General features: G+C 41.1%; 2 protein-coding genes across 4 annotated transcripts in view; one reads left to right on the plus strand and one right to left on the minus strand.

Moving 5' to 3' along the window:
- cars1 (cysteinyl-tRNA synthetase 1) overlaps nucleotides 1-2,603 on the minus strand; it is a 19,300-nt gene extending 16,697 nt beyond the window's left edge. Inside the window, exons 1-2 of one of the 2 annotated variants that reach the window (XM_085908483.1) lie at nucleotides 2,471-2,557; nucleotides 309-536 (exon numbers count right to left, since the gene is read on the minus strand). In XM_085908483.1, the coding sequence (XP_085764609.1) occupies nucleotides 309-536; nucleotides 2,471-2,492 (250 nt within the window). In that variant the 5' untranslated portion in view covers nucleotides 2,493-2,557. Of the gene's footprint in view, nucleotides 1-308; nucleotides 537-2,470 lie in introns of both variants that reach the window. The other variant, XM_085908484.1, reaches the window with a different exon arrangement.
- On the plus strand, nucleotides 2,602-14,936 carry pex16 (peroxisomal biogenesis factor 16). 2 transcript variants are annotated; one of them, XM_085908492.1, is made up of 11 exons: nucleotides 2,602-2,914; nucleotides 3,024-3,059; nucleotides 10,324-10,400; nucleotides 11,324-11,412; nucleotides 11,532-11,632; nucleotides 11,808-11,891; nucleotides 12,650-12,805; nucleotides 13,512-13,584; nucleotides 13,791-13,910; nucleotides 14,329-14,393; nucleotides 14,765-14,936. In XM_085908492.1, exons 1-11 carry the CDS (start codon nucleotides 2,782-2,784, stop codon nucleotides 14,821-14,823), a joined length of 993 nt encoding a protein of 330 aa, XP_085764618.1. In that variant the 5' UTR covers nucleotides 2,602-2,781; the 3' UTR covers nucleotides 14,824-14,936. The 2 variants fall into 2 exon arrangements, with proteins under 2 accessions (XP_085764618.1, XP_085764617.1); XM_085908491.1 differs by having other exon boundaries at nucleotides 2,603-2,914; nucleotides 11,279-11,412.
- The last annotated feature ends 1,317 nt before the right edge of the window (nucleotides 14,937-16,253 follow it).

The raw sequence follows: 16,253 nt of genomic DNA on the forward strand, positions 1-16,253 counted from the left end.
CCATCACGACTGCTCATAATCTCTCCTAGTGACTGATAATGACTCCTCAAAGTTCCAGCTGCTGTCACACTGGCCTGCGCAACAACAAAACTACTTTCACAGCAAAACTAATATTAGAGCATCTATTTTTTTTCCGTGTTTGTCCATTTTTCAAACATGTAGCATATGCAAGCACGTAGCCGACTAACAGCAAGTGTTAGCGCTAGTGTTTATATTGGGGTCGACTAACCACTTTCCCTGCCTGAGGACGTCAATGTCCTAGCTGGTTCCACAGCCAAGTCTAGCCTGCTTGTCAACTGTCTACTCACTGCTGCTGTCTGGGCTCAGGTCTTGCTGGAGGCATGTTATGTGTCTGTACCAACGCAGAGCGTGGACATGTTGTGGGTCTGGGGGGCTGTGGAGAAGCTTAAGCACCTGCTGGTCAGCCTGAGAAGGGCTGAAACCAGCCAGGTAGCTGCGAGTTGTTAGGTAGTCGTTCAGTGCTGCTGCCAGTGCAGCATCCTCTTTTATTTGGAGCAAGAAGCCATACTCAAAGGCTGCAAAATAGAAAGAAAGCAAATAGTTGCAGATAAGACTAGGCTGCACCAGCCTGAAACAATCAGTAACAGGTTCCCCTCGGGCAGCTGCGATTAGTTTCACCAGGGAAAGAACAGTGAAAAGAAGGAAATTAGCAAAAAGCTCATGAAACATTTGCAGCAACTCACACTCCAGTTTGTCATCTATTGTATTTTGATTTCATCTTTGATAATGCCATGCATGACTGTTGCCAAGTTGTTTTCTCCTCGCTTTAGTGAATAAATGACAGAATGTACCACTGAATGTGACGCACCTTTCATCTTACAGAAATGAGAAGTTTAAACGAGAAACAAAGAAAAGCAATGCTTTCTGAGGTATCAGACCAATCACAATATTTTATATTATATTTGGCTATGAACTCCATCCATCCATCCATCCATTTTCTGAACCGCTTAGTCCCCACGGTGGTCGCGGGCGTGCTGGAGCCTATCCCAGCCGTCATCGGGCAGTAGGCGGGGGACATCCTGAAACGGTTGCCAACCAATCGCAGGGCACACAGAGACGAACAACCATTCGCACTCGCACTCACACCTAGGGACAATTTGGAGTGCTCAATCGGCCTAAGAAGCATGTTTTGGGGATATGGGAGGAAACCGGAGTGCCCTGAGAAAACCCACACGGACACGGGGAGAACATGCAAACTCCACACAGGGAGGGCCGGAGATGGAATCGAACCCGCACCCTCCTGACTGTGAGGGGGACGTGCTACCTACTGCACCACCGAGCCGCCCTGGCTATAAACTCTTGATGTAAAAAGTCTACAAACCCAAGTTCTAATGTTTTTGTGATACACAAAATGAGATCTAGGTCATGCATTGAAAGAAACATCATTACCCACAAAAATTAGGTCATAGTTATGAATATGATCAATCTTAAACCATGGGTGTATTAATCCATCAACAGTTAAAAACAAATGAAAGATGACCAATTATTTGGATCCTTCTTTGGGGAAAAAAAAAGCACGGGAAAATGTTGCTCTATTTTGTAAACTAAAAGTGAAACCAAACGTTTTCCTTTAAACCTCTTCCAACGACTGAGAATGGAAATGAAGCAAAGTCAAAACAAAACCGAAAATATCCTAGTGACGACGGGGGTGGGGCTCTCCTTAACGCCGGTAAAGAAAATACGGTTACATTTTAATCAATTCGTGCACACGACCATAACTCATAATAAATTCAACTTGAAGATTTAAATCGAATTGTAATAATCTAACAACAAAACATATCTTGGAAAACGGGTGACAGCTTAATAAAAAATTGAAAAAGCCTTTGTGTGCAGTACTTCCTGTACATTACGACTTCAAAGAAAATATTACGTCAGACACAAAGTTTTGAAAAAATAAATAACACACACACACACACACACACACACACACACACACACACACACACACACACACACACACACACACACACACACACACACACACACACACACACACACACACACACACACACACACACACACACACACACACTAAGTATCTGTAATTTCATCCATGTGGTCAGAACATGTCAAGGTTCAAAATTGCAACGTAGTGTCATTTCTAAGTTAATTTCGTGTTACATTGTTTAAACACCTGATTAGTTACAGATCCGTTTCCAAAGTTTATGAATCTATATTTGCACATTTTCTATTTCATCACATAAACTGAGAAACCAGAATAATAATAATGATGATGATAATAACAACAATAAAAATTATTGAGCATATTATTCCAAAATTCAAGAACCAAATGGCCAGGTTTTTCTAGCGAGTGCAGCAACGACTGTCACGCAGCTAAGCATGCCCACATTTTACAATCAGAAACCTATAGGCTACGTACTGTTATATGAGTGACAGTTCAACGACATTTTAAAACTAGACTACGAGAAGATAAATTGGGAAAAATTACCTTGCTCTCCTGTGGTCGACATTTCTGCGGCGCTAAGCTCCTGGGTGCTGATGCAACAATAGTGTGCGAGGCAGGACTCAGGAAGAAATGGGGCTTTTAAATACTCATGGGCGGAACTAATGCGCTCCAGAGCCCCTGAACAGCCGGAATAAAAAAGATGTAGGACCACTTCTCCGGAAGTTTGTCCCGTAACCTGAAACGCCTGTGTTTATAATATTTTCCAGCTCTATTCTATATGCAATATTCTAAAAACAATGGCGTGTAGAACACCAATTAAACTTAGAGTGTAGATTATCAGTTTGCGCTACAGAATGTCTCTCTTCAAGGAGCACATTGTTAAATTGACTCGGGTTTACGAGCGTTATACAGAGTATGTTAGAAGGAACCCAGCTGCAACGGCACAGGTGGAGAGCACAGTTCGGACCATTTCTTACCTAATCGCAGGTGAGTGACTTCCCAAAATATAAAATGGTAATAAGAAAAACAATTAATAATAATAATACGGCGGTTCACATGGAGAAACCACCATTTAACAATGATTCTTTTTTTGCAGGAAGATTTGCAGAATCCCATGAACTATCTGAACTTGGTAAGAAAAACAATGAAGTCTATGCACAGTCGCTTCTCATTTAACAGAAAGATACATCTCTGTGACACTTGACTGTTTCGTAATACTCCATAAATTAATTACTAGTTAGCCAAGTTAGATTCAAGAGTTTTTATTCGCCATGTTTGAGCGTGCCAAATAAGGAATTTGACTCCGGTACATCACAGTCTCTGTTCAACATTTAGGTGACTAACAATACTCAGGACATGTGAAAAATGACAAATATTCACAAACATCCCCTGATCTTAAACTCCCAGGAGGGCAAGGAAAAACTCAAAACTCCAACTAGGGGAAATGAGAAACCTTGAGAAGAGACCACAGATGGGAGGGTCCCTCTTCCAGGATGACCAGGCTGCAATGGATGCAGAGAGGACACATAGTACAAACAGTGTAGACAATTCAAAAAAAGGTGTGGAGAGCAGGATGTTATTGCCCAGCAATGACTCTGAGACTCTAAGAGTGGTGTGAGTTCATTAGAGCAACAGCCTGGGGGAAGAAGCTGTCTCTGTGTCGGCTGGTTTTAGCGTACAGGGCTCTATAACGCCGTCCGGAGGGGAGTAGTTCAAACAAACTGTAACCTGGGTGAGAAGGGTCTGTAGAGATGTTGCTTGCACGTTTCCTGGTCCTGGATAGATGCGAGGTTGATTCCAATGTTACTAGGGAACTAGAAAGATAATACATTTTATTTATTACACATCGCAATGCTGTAATAAGTGTGTTGTACTTGCCGAAATGAACGAACAAACTCAGATCAAATCCCAACAAGAATTCAAGTCAAGTCAAGTTTATTTGTATAGCCCTAAATCACAAGCAGTCTCAAAGGGCTTTACCCCGATCTTGAGCTCCCAAAAGGGCAAGGAAAACCTAAAAAAAAAAAAAACTACCAGGGGAAAAATGAGAAACCTTGAGAAGGGACCACAGATGGAAGGATCCCCCTTTCAGGATCACCAAGCTGCAATGGATGCAAAGAGGAGAATCTAGAGAAAGGACTAAAACATATGCTACAACAAACAAATCACTATTCTAATCCAAACACTCGAATTTGATTTCTGTACAGACAGAATGAGTGCTCCCATTTACAGTAGCTACGGTGTGAATGTGAGTGTGATTTTGTTTTTGGTTTTTCTCTATCTTTATAATAAGTACCATGCGATGGAATGGAGATCAATCCAGGTTGTACTCTGTCTTTTGCCCAAAGATGGGATGGATGCCAGATGCCTGAACTGGATAACTAGTGGACAAATAAGTTGGACGGTTGGATAAACATGATTCCACTACACATAAATCCCCTCAGCATATATTTAGTATGCTCCGGCTATTGAATCAATTGCAACTGGAGTGTTCTTTTTGTCTTTTGTGGATTTACATCTAATAATTTTCATAGTCTTGGACTGAAAACTGAAAGTCTAAAGGACGTTTTAGACTTTTACTGGGGTCAAAGAAGGCTTTTTTTTTTAAGTGAGTAAGTTAATAAATGAAGAGTTCCTGTACTACACCTACATCAATTATATTTAAATAAAATTACCATCCTGAATGAGACAGAATGAAACTGAAAGCATGTCAAAAGGAAACTGAGATAATCAAGACGGATGCAACATATGGAAAGGGGATTATAAAAAACACTTTCTTTAACATCACCTTAAACAATGAATCGCGGAAGTGTTGATGGTTGCCTGTATTTTGAGCAACCATCAACTCAGAATCTGCACTTCACCCAACATGCATGTTTCTGGAATGTGGAAGGAAGCTCCTGTGCGTTGTGATAAGAATTTCACACCTAGGGCCAAGCATGTTTTGGGGATGTGGGAGGAAACCGGAGTGCCCGGAGAAAACCCACGCGGCCTTGGGGAGATCATGCAAACTCCACACAGGGAGGGCCGGAGGTGGAATCGAACCCGCACCCTCCTAACTGTGAGGTGGACGTGCTACCCAGTGTGCCACCGCAGAGATACTATAAAAGGATAAATAACCTTGAAGGAAACCCAACAGTTTCCTGTCTTGAACCAATATGACTAAACATGAAAGTGAAACCTAGTCAGAAGGAAACAGAAAGAAAAGACATGATGCAATAGATGCTAGGAATGTCAAATTCTCTTTGATTTCATTACAATTTTTTACGGCAACACATTTTTATAAAGAGTCTCTTTTGATTAGCAAATTAAAATGAAAATATTCTGCTGTGTTGTGTCATAGCATGCCACAGGAGGAAAATAACTTATTTTAGGCTTTAATATATGCATACTTGAAAAATAGAGTTCTATTAATTTGTGTAATTGAAATTATGTTCAGTATCTGTCCAGAATCAGCAAAATGGGCTGTGTTGTTACTGTGCAACAGAGATACAATAAAAATATAAATCATCTCGAAGGAAACCCAAAAGTTTCCTGTCTTCAACCAATATGACTAAACATGAAAGTGAAACCTAGTCAGAAGGACACAGAAAGAAAAGACATGCTGCAATGGATCCTAGGAATGTCAAATTCTCTTTGCCTTCATTACAATTTTTTATGGCAACACATTTTTATAAAGAGTCTCTTTCAATTAGCAAATTAAAATGAAAATATTCTGCTGTGTGACCAGGCTGCAATGGATGCAGAGAGGACACATAGTACAAACAGTGTAGACAATTCAAAAAAGATGTGGAGAGCAGGATGTTATTGCCCAGCAATGACTCTGAGACTCTAAGAGTGGTGTGAGTTCATTAGAGCAACAGCCTGGGGGAAGAAGCTGTCTCTGTGTCGGCTGGTTTTAGTGTACAGGGCTCTATAACGCCGTCCGGAGGGGAGTAGTTCAAACAAACTGTAACCTGGGTGAGAAGGGTCTGTAGAGATGTTGCTTGCACGTTTCCTGGTCCTGGATAGATGCGCGGTTGATTCCAATGTTACTAGGGAACTAGAAAGATAATACATTTTATTTATTATACATCGCAATGCTGTAATAAGTGTGTTGTTCTTGCCGAAATGAACAAACAAACTCAGATCAAATCCCAACAAGAAATTCAAGTCAAGTTTATTTGTATAGCCCTAAATCACAAGCAGTCTCAAAGGGCTTTACCCCGATCTTGAGCTCCCAAAAGGGCAAGGAAAACCTAAAAAAAAAAAAAAACTACCAGGGGAAAAATGAGAAACCTTGAGAAGGGACCACAGATGGAAGGATCCCCCTTTCAGGATCACCAAGCTGCAATGGATGCAAAGAGGAGAATCTAGAGAAAGGACTAAAACATATGCTACAACAAACAAATCACTATTCTAATCCAAACACTCGAATTTGATTTCTGTACAGACAGAATGAGTGCTCCCATTTACAGTAGCTACGGTGTGAATGTGAGTGTGATTTTGTTTTTGTTTTTTCTCTATCTTTATAATAAGTACCATGCGATGGAATGGAGATCAATCCAGGTTGTACTCTGTCTTTTGCCCAAAGCTGGGATGGATGCCAGATGCCTGAACTGGATAACTAGTGTACAAATAAGTTGGACGGATGGATAAACATGATTCCACTACACATAAATCCCCTCAGCATATATTTAGTATGCTCCGGCTATTGAATCAATTGCAACTGGAGTGTTCTTTTTGTCTTTTGTGGATTTACATCTAATAATTTTCATAGTCTTGGACTGAAAACTGAAAGTCTAAAGGACGTTTTAGACTTTTACTGGGGTCAAAGAAGGCTTTTTTTTTTAAGTGAGTAAGTTAATAAATGAAGAGTTCCTGTACTACACCTACATCAATTATATTTAAATAGAATTACCATCCTGAATGAGACAGAATGAAACTGAAAGCATGTCAAAAGGAAACTGAGATAATCAAGACGGATGCAACATATGGAAAGGGGATTATAAAAAACACTTTCTTTAACATCACCTTAAACAATGAATCGCGGAAGTGTTGATGGTTGCCTGTATTTTGAGCAACCATCAACTCAGAATCTGCACTTCACCCAACATGCATGTTTCTGGAATGTGGAAGGAAGCTCCTGTGCGTTGTGATAAGAATTTCACACCTAGGGCCAAGCATGTTTTGGGGATGTGGGAGGAAACCGGAGTGCCCGGAGAAAACCCACGCGGCCTCGGGGAGATCATGCAAACTCCACACAAGGAGGGCCGGAGGTGGAATCGAACCCGCACCCTCCTAACTGTGAGGTGGACGTGCTACCCAGTGTGCCACCGCAGAGATACTCTAAAAGGATAAATAACCTTGAAGGAAACCCAACAGTTTCCTGTCTTGAACCAATATGACTAAACATGAAAGTGAAACCTAGTCAGAAGGAAACAGAAAGAAAAGACATGATGCAATAGATGCTAGGAATGTCAAATTCTCTTTGATTTCATTACAATTTTTTACGGCAACACATTTTTATAAAGAGTCTCTTTTGATTAGCAAATTAAAATGAAAATATTCTGCTGTGTTGTGTCATAGCATGCCACAGGAGGAAAATAACTTATTTTAGGCTTTAATATATGCATACTTGAAAAATAGAGTTCTATTAATTTGTGTAATTGAAATTATGTTCAGTATCTGTCCAGAATCAGCAAAATGGGCTGTGTTGTTACTGTGCAACAGAGATACAATAAAAATATAAATCATCTCGAAGGAAACCCAAAAGTTTCCTGTCTTCAACCAATAATACTAAACATGAAAGTGAAACCTAGTCAGAAGGACACAGAAAGAAAAGACATGCTGCAATGGATCCTAGGAATGTCAAATTCTCTTTGCCTTCATTACAATTTTTTATGGCAACACATTTTTATAAAGAGTCTCTTTCAATTAGCAAATTAAAATGAAAATATTCTGCTGTGTGACCAGGCTGCAATGGATGCAGAGAGGACACATAGTACAAACAGTGTAGACAATTCAAAAAAGATGTGGAGAGCAGGATGTTATGGCCCAGCAATGACTCTGAGACTCTAAGAGTGGTGTGAGTTCATTAGAGCAACAGCCTGGGGGAAGAAGCTGTCTCTGTGTCGGCTGGTTTTAGTGTACAGGGCTCTATAACGCCGTCCGGAGGGGAGTAGTTCAAACAAACTGTAACCTGGGTGAGAAGGGTCTGTAGAGATGTTGCTTGCACGTTTCCTGGTCCTGGATAGATGCGCGGTTGATTCCAATGTTACTAGGGAACTAGAAAGATAATACATTTTATTTATTATACATCGCAATGCTGTAATAAGTGTGTTGTTCTTGCCGAAATGAACAAACAAACTCAGATCAAATCCCAACAAGAAATTAAAGTCAAGTCAAGTTTATTTGTATAGCCCTAAATCACAAGCAGTCTTAAAGGGCTTCACCCCGATCTTGAGCTCCCAAAAGGGCAAGGAAAAACTAAAAAAAAAAAAAAACTACATGGGGAAAAATGAGAAACCTTGAGAAGGGACCACAGATGGAAGGATCCCCCTTTCAGGATCACCAGGCTGCAATGGATGCAAAGAGGACAATCTAGAGAAAGGACTAAAACATATGCTACAACAAACAAATCACTGTTCTAATCCAAACACTCGAATTTGATTTCTGTACAGACAGAATGAGTGCTCCCATTTACAGTAGCTATGGTGTGAATGTGAGTGTGATTTTTTTTTTTCTCTATCTTTATAATAAGTACCATGCGATGGACTGGAGATCAATCCAGGTTGTACTCTGTCTTTTGCCCAAAGCTGGGATGGATGCCAGATGCCTGAACTGGATAACTAGTGTACAAATAAGTTGGACGGATGGATAAACATGATTCCACTACACATAAATCCCCTCAGCATATATTTAGTATGCTCCGGCTATTGAATCAATTGCAACTGGAGTGTTCTTTTTGTCTTTTGTGGATTTACATCTACTAATTTTCATAGTCTTGGACTGAAAACTGAAAGTCTAAAGGACGTTTTAGACTTTTACTGGGGTCAAAGAAGGCTTTTTTTTTTTTTTTTTTTAAGTGAGTAAGTTAATAAATGAAGAGTTCCTGTACTACACCTACATCAATTATATTTAAATAGAATTACCATCCTGAATGAGACTGAAAGCATGTCAAAAGGAAACTGAGATAATCAAGACTGATGCAACTATATGGAAAGGGGATTATTAAAAACACTTTCTTTAAAATCACCTTAAACAATGAATCGCGAAAGTGTTGATGGTTGCCTGTATTTTGAGCAGCCATCAACTCAGAATCTGCACTTCACCCAACATGCATGTTTCTGGAATGTGGAAGTAAACTCCTGTGCGTTGTGATAAGAATTTCACACCTAGGGCCAAGCATGTTTTTGGGATGTGGGAGGAAACCGGAGTGCCCGGAGAAAACCCACGCGGCCTCGGGGAGATCATGCTAACTCCACACAGGGAGGGCCGGAGGTGGAATCGAACCCGCACCCTCCTAATTGTGAGGTGGACATGCTACCCAGTGTGCCACCGAGCCGCCACAGAGATACTTTAAAAGGATACATAAGCTTGAAGGAAACCCAACAGTTTCCTGTCTTGAACCAATATGACTAAACATGAAAGTGAAACCTAGTCAGAAGGAAACAGAAAGAAAAGACATGATGCAATAGATGCTAGGAATGTCAAATTCTCTTTGACTTCATTACAATTTTTTACGGCAACACATTTTTATAAAGAGTCTCTTTTGATTAGCAAATTAAAATGAAAATATTCTGCTGTGTTGTGTCATAGCATGCCACAGGAGGAAAATAACTTATTTTAGGCTTTAATATATGCATACTTGAAAAATAGAGTTCTATTAATTTTTGTAATTGAAATTATGTTCAGTATGTATCCAGAATCAGCAAAATGGGCCGTGTTGTTACTGTGCAACAGAGATACAATAAAAATATAAATCATCTCGAAGGAAACCCAAAAGTTTCCTGTCTTCAACCAATATGACTAAACATGAAAGTGAAACCTAGTCAGAAGGACACAGAAAGAAAAGACATGATGCAATGGATGCTAGGAATGTCAAATTCTCTTTGCCTTCATTACAATTTTTTGATGGCAACACATTTTTATAAAGAGTCTCTTTCAATTAGCAAATGAAAATGAAAATATTCTGCTGTGTTGTGTCATAGCATCATGCCACAGTAGGAATAGAATAGCGTGTTAGTCATCTAAAGTGCTGTATGTGTTTGGAAAGAAACATAAAAATGGGTTCTTCTTCTGAACTGTAGATAGATATTCTTATTTCCCCCAACAAACAATTTGCCACAGTAGGGTTAGGATTGAAATGTGCAAATGTTTATGGGATTCATTGTGTGACCTTGTGTGTTTTTCAGTCTATTCTGCTTCCAATCTCCTGGTGCTTTTCAATGACAGCATTCTGCGCAGAGGCCTGAAATGTGCCCTAACTGTGGTGAGCACTCTTAAAGGGATGGTCCACTTTTCACCTTGTAAATTCCATCCATCCATTCTCTGGACCGCTTTGTCCCCACGGGGGTCGTGGGCGTGGTGGAGCCTATCCCACCCGTCATCGGGCAGTAGGTGGGGGACACCCTGAACCGGTTGCCAGCCAATCGCAGGGCACACAGAGACGAACAACCATTCACACTCACACCTCGGGACAATTTGGAGTGCTCAATCAGCCTACCAAGCATGTTTTTGGGAGGAAACCGGAGTGCCCGGAGAAAACCCACGCGGACATGGGGAGAACATGCAAACTCCACACAGCAAGGGCCGGAGGTGGAATCGAACCCGCACCCTCTTAACTGTGAGGCGGACGCGCTACTCAGTGCGTCACTGAGCCGCCTCCTTGTAAACTCAATTGAGATATTCTTTGATCAGCAAAATGAAAACAGTTAGGGCGAGTTGTTTGTTTGTTAGTTATGTATTTAATGGAAGTGTGTAAGTGTTTGACTTACATTTCTCTTGAAGTCCACCTGAAGTACTTCCTCTGCTGCCTATCTGAAAAGAAGGTGCTTTAAGCGGACACACTTGGCTGAGCGGTTGGCCTCCAGTGGTTCCAATATTTTCGAATCCAACGTTTACATTTCAACAGGCCAAATTCTGATGTTTGTTCAAGCTCCATTAAAGATGAATTTTGTGTGGAGAGACTGTTTTTAGATCCCAAAACATCCGCTGGGACGATGCCCAGGAGTGTTTGACTAGCGAAAGCAGGATAAATTATTTTACTTTTCATAATCCTTAAACAAGTCAAATGGATTATGTGCACATGTAGAAAAAAATCAGTTTGCGCCATAGCCATAATTTTCAAATTTGTTTTCTGTTGGCCAGTCCATCTCACAACAGAGAATACTCACCTGGCTTTCTGTGTTGGAGTATGTGGAGGTGTTCCTGGAGATGGGTGCCCAAAAGGTGTGCGGTGAAGTTGGCTGCTGGCTCGTCATCGGACTCATTCAAATTTTTAAGTAAATTACTTTTAATCGAATTTTGAGTCCTGTTACCATGGCAGTTTTTACATTAATGGCTGCGTGATGAGTTGCTCCTCCTCATCGGACTGAATTTTTCTCTCCCATTAATCCCAAAGGGCAGTTTTTCGCCTTGTGCTGCTTTTGCGGTACAAATCGGGCATCCAGACTTCACCGCCGATTATCCCCCTTGACAGAGGTGCGGAGCTAGGTGACAAAGGTAAGTTGATGTCAACTCTGCTCTTAGCTCCCAAGCTCTCTGCTTGACATTTTGACGACATTTATAACCCCCACACCCCTTTGAAAAATATGGTAACATGCATCCGTCACACTTAAATACAAGCCAATAGGAGGTGACCCAGCGAGTTGTCAAAGACAGTTCCTTTTGTGCGCAGGTGATGGAAGTGTGGAGCAGCAGCAAGACAATGGCTGCTTTGTGGGCCAGAGGACAGGCCGTGTCATCAGATCACTGGGCAGCGGTGAGCAGTGTTCAAACTTCAAAGACAAAATTGTGTGTCATAAACAGCAAGTAGTTTGCAATGTGAAGACAAAAATTGGATCATTTTAGTTAGTGTCAAAATTCTTGTAGACAGAGGAGCATATATCAATTTTTGTGTAGGAGCACCAGAGGTTGTTGGTTGGTGCTCACTTTTTTCCCAACCTGTTGACCTTACTGGCAGTGGCAATTAAGAAGTGCGATGAAAAAGGGGAAACGCTAAAACGTTACAGGGCTGGCAACAATTCATTATATGATTGTTTACTTGATTTTTACAATTTGCTTTATAATTTGATTTACATTTGCATGAAATGAAAAGAACGTTTGAATGAGAAGAATAAATCAGATTTTTTCTGCATCCGTTAAGACGCAGTAGTGTATGTAGGGGACAATGGAAAGGCAATTTTCAGTCACCTCAGGCTGAATGCGGGGACTCCTTTACCTTGCTCGTCCACGTCACCGTCTTCATCAATCCCAAAGAGGCTGATTGTCTCCTTTGCCATTGAAAGCCAACTTGATAAATACATGTTTGACATGCACATGCTCCATTAGTGGATTAGTAGCGATTATCCGTGCTTGCGGTCAGCAAAAAGTAGGCTTTTCCTCGTTCACCCCCAATTTATCAAGTGAACATCCTGTGCTTATTTACCTCCACGAACGTCTATATTGGGAACTGGTCTTGTCCGTTGAAATCATTCAGAGGCTTATTTTCCACTTTGATACTTTTTTGTGATGTGGTAGCTCCCTCCGCGCAGCCTCTGCAGTGGGGAGCAGCAGCCAGTGAGAAAAAGAGAAGTCGCAACTTGAAGGAAGAGAAGCTCCACAGCAAACCAACACCCTTGAGGCTACAGGAGACCGTCGCTGAAACTGTGTACATCAGTCGACCTTTTGTGCACTGTATCCTTCCCACCTTTTTAATTTGGTTTTGATTTGAATTTTTTTTTTTTTTTGGGTGGGGGCTCAGGGGTTCTCTGTTTGGTGTGCAACACAAATATACAGTGCAGTATGAGTTGGTGGCATATGGCGCCTAGGCCTTGAGTTTGACAGCCAAAATTTTAATTGTCCTTAGTAGCTTAGTAGATGAGTACGAATGACCATCTGTCCAAATGGAGTGCCTGGTGACCAGTCGGTGATGATAGGCTTCAGCTCATTTGTGCTGCTATTGCGAAGAAGTGCTATAGAAAATGATTTCCCACATTCCGTTGACCCGCTTATTCCCTAACCTGAGCATTAATTGTATTGACCACTTGGTGGCAACAAACTGCAAGGCCACTTGTTAAAGGAATAAAAGATTTGTTTGTTAGAACAGTAAAAATGTGGAATGCCAAAATTATGACGTCAGTGTGCTGGCCTTACATCTTTACAATTGCTGTTAAATCCAGATTAACAATGAAGATGCGCTAAATTTAAGAGAAAAAATGTCTTATCCTTGTGTAATTTAGGGTCCCTAAAAAAAAATAAAAAAAAAGTGAGGTCCTTCACTGAAGATTTGATACATTTGGAAAAAAAAAGGACACCAAAGCCTATCATATAGAACACATTTCATTGTTTTATTGAAGCTCTAATTAGACGGTTCCCCTTAACGTGTGCTTTTTGACTGCAGTGCTCAGCCTTGGACTGTGTGGAAAGCAGTCCTGGAAGCCATGGCTTGTCTCTGCAGGTCTGGAGCTTTCCAGGTTTGTAAAATCACTGATGCACTATGGTGTTATTTTTTAGAGCTGGTGTCAGGTATGATGATCTGAGGTTGATTTGGGAACAGAGAGGCGTGTATAGAGGAAATAGATTTTACATACAGCATGTGTTATTTTTTTTCTCTTTTAACATCTTTAGAACCGTACACAGAAAATGTATTGCCTCTTTTTTTGTCAATTCCCCTGTCTAGCTTTGCAGTTCTCCGTGAGAGAATTTTTGATAACAGATGGGAGAGGGAAGAGATGAGGAGAAGAACCTTTCTTTTACTCTACTACCTTGTCCGTTCCCCATTTTATGACCGATATTCAGAGTGAGTATGTTCGAAGGCCACCAAGCACGTTTTTTTCTTCCAAATCGTATCAGATATTGGTAATTTAAGTTGCCACACAAACGTAAATGCAACAATCTGAGACCATTCTGTCTTGAGAGACCTGTGATGTAATAATTGTGTACCATCATGAAATGTTTAAAAATATTGTACTTTAGTTTTCATTTGTGAAAATCGCATATTGTACAACCAAACCACATTTAAGTGTTCGTTCTGATTAAGATGATGTGCGAAAACAGATTGATTTGTATTTCATTGGGAAACTTAACTAGTGTCTGAGAAATTTGCCAAAATTCATGCCAGTATTGATTTTAACTACTTTGATGGTATGAGTTTATGCTTGGAAAAAGTGCATTTGTGAATTATATGTTTGGAGTAAAATCATTTCACATTTTTGCAGAGAAAAGATTCTTTACTTGCTGGGACTTCTGGCCAAGCATGTTCCAGGAATAGGCCTCATAGTAGGTAAGTACTCCTGACTAAGGTGTTAATCTTTTAAATCATTTCCTATTTTGGTTGTATGGTCATTATTTGCAGAGGTGGGCATCATACTCCATCCCTGAGTTTCCCTCCCTATTTCAGCTTTGCCCAGTCGGATGGAAACTCACCTCTGGTTATTTGAAAAAAAAAAAATTTTTTATAAACGTTCTAAATAAATACACATAGAACACGCACGCGCGCGCACGCACACACACACACACACACACATTCCTTGGTTGAATGGTCACCAGGTCTAGTAACTTGGTTAACAATGTTAAGATTGTTTTTTCAGTCAATGTTCTGGTTGTTTTATTTTTCATCTTGTTGTCCCTCTCCGTAACAAATTGTACTTTCAGGGCCACTCGTGGATTATTTGCCCACCTGGCAGAAGATCTACTTCTACAATTGGGGATGAAACAGAAAAACAGATTGTAGTTGGAAGGAGCCATCAATCTGGTCTGGACAGTAGTAGTTGCCACAGCTCCATTGGGAGAAGTCCATCTAAAATAAATATTTTATAACATTTCAGTTTCTCGTCTAGCTACTTGTCATGTGACATTTGCAGTCAAGCATAGACGACAATTGAGTGAGAAACACTTGAAAAACCAAAAGAGATCTGAACAATCCCTTTGTTAAAATTTGACAATCACAAACTGATTTGATGCAGGGGGGACATGTTTTGAATGGCGGCGGTTGACGTAACCAGAAGGTGCATATCAGTTTCAAAAGTGGATTTGGAGCTCGCATACTGTCAAAAACCTTTTCAAAGTCAGCTTTATTCTCAATTTTTTCACGTTAAGACACACAAAGAGATCGAAATTACGTTTCCCACCGTCCCACGGTGACTAGACACATTACACAACACATACAGCAACTAGCACAAAGAGTAAAAACGAAGAGACAAGAGCGATGAATAAGTAATAAGCAAATAACCCAATAAATAAACAATAAATGAATAGACAAATAAGAGGAGCAAAATGGAGCAAGAGTGCATACAGCAAACATACAGCAGACAGCCAGAATATAGCACAAAAGAACAGGACGTTATGCAGCCAAGGGTGGAGGGGGGAGAGAATTCAGGATTCTGACAGCTTGGAGTATGAAGCTGTTGGTGAGTCTGGTGGTGTGGGAGCACAGGCATCTGTACCTCTTCCCAGAGGGCAGAAGATCAAACAAAGAGTGACCGGGGTGACTCACATCACACACAATCACGGTCGCCTTGCGGGTGAGACGGGAGGTGTAAATGTCCTTCGGGGAGGGGAGTGAAGCCCCAATGATCTTACTCGTGTTCACTATGCGGCTGCAGGGCCTTCATGTTGTATTCAGAGCAGCCACCACCACACACAGCAATACAACTGAAGACGACGCTCTCAATGGTGCCACGGTAGAATGTGGTCATGACAGCAGGAGTAGCACTGGCTCGCCTGAGTTTCCGCAGAAGGTACAGGCGGCGCTGAGCTTTCTTCGCCAGCGACGCAGCGTTGGTGGTCCAGGAGAGGTCCTCACTGATGTGCACCCCCAGGAATCTGGTGCTGCTCACTCTCTCCACCACAGCACCATCGATGGTCAGTGGCAGGTGTTGGGTGTGACTCTTCCGGAAGTCAACAATAATCTCCTTGGTCTTGCTGACGTTCAGCAGGAGGTTGTTGTCCCTGCACCACGTGGCCAGAAGGTCGACCTCCTTTTGAAGCAATCTAATGACCTCATTGTACCAGTCTGTTCAGTAGCTCTGAAAGTACACCCCTTTGAAACATTTCTCGGGATCAGTTACTAAGACGTTTTGTGAGTAAAGTTTTATGATCCAAGATTCCTTGCAGCTCAACAAATAACAAATAAAAACCCCAA

The sequence above is a fragment of the Syngnathus leptorhynchus genome, chromosome 3, assembly GCF_054491065.1.
Source record: "Syngnathus leptorhynchus isolate UIUO chromosome 3, UIUO_Slep, whole genome shotgun sequence".
Taxonomy (NCBI): Eukaryota; Metazoa; Chordata; class Actinopteri; order Syngnathiformes; family Syngnathidae; genus Syngnathus; species Syngnathus leptorhynchus.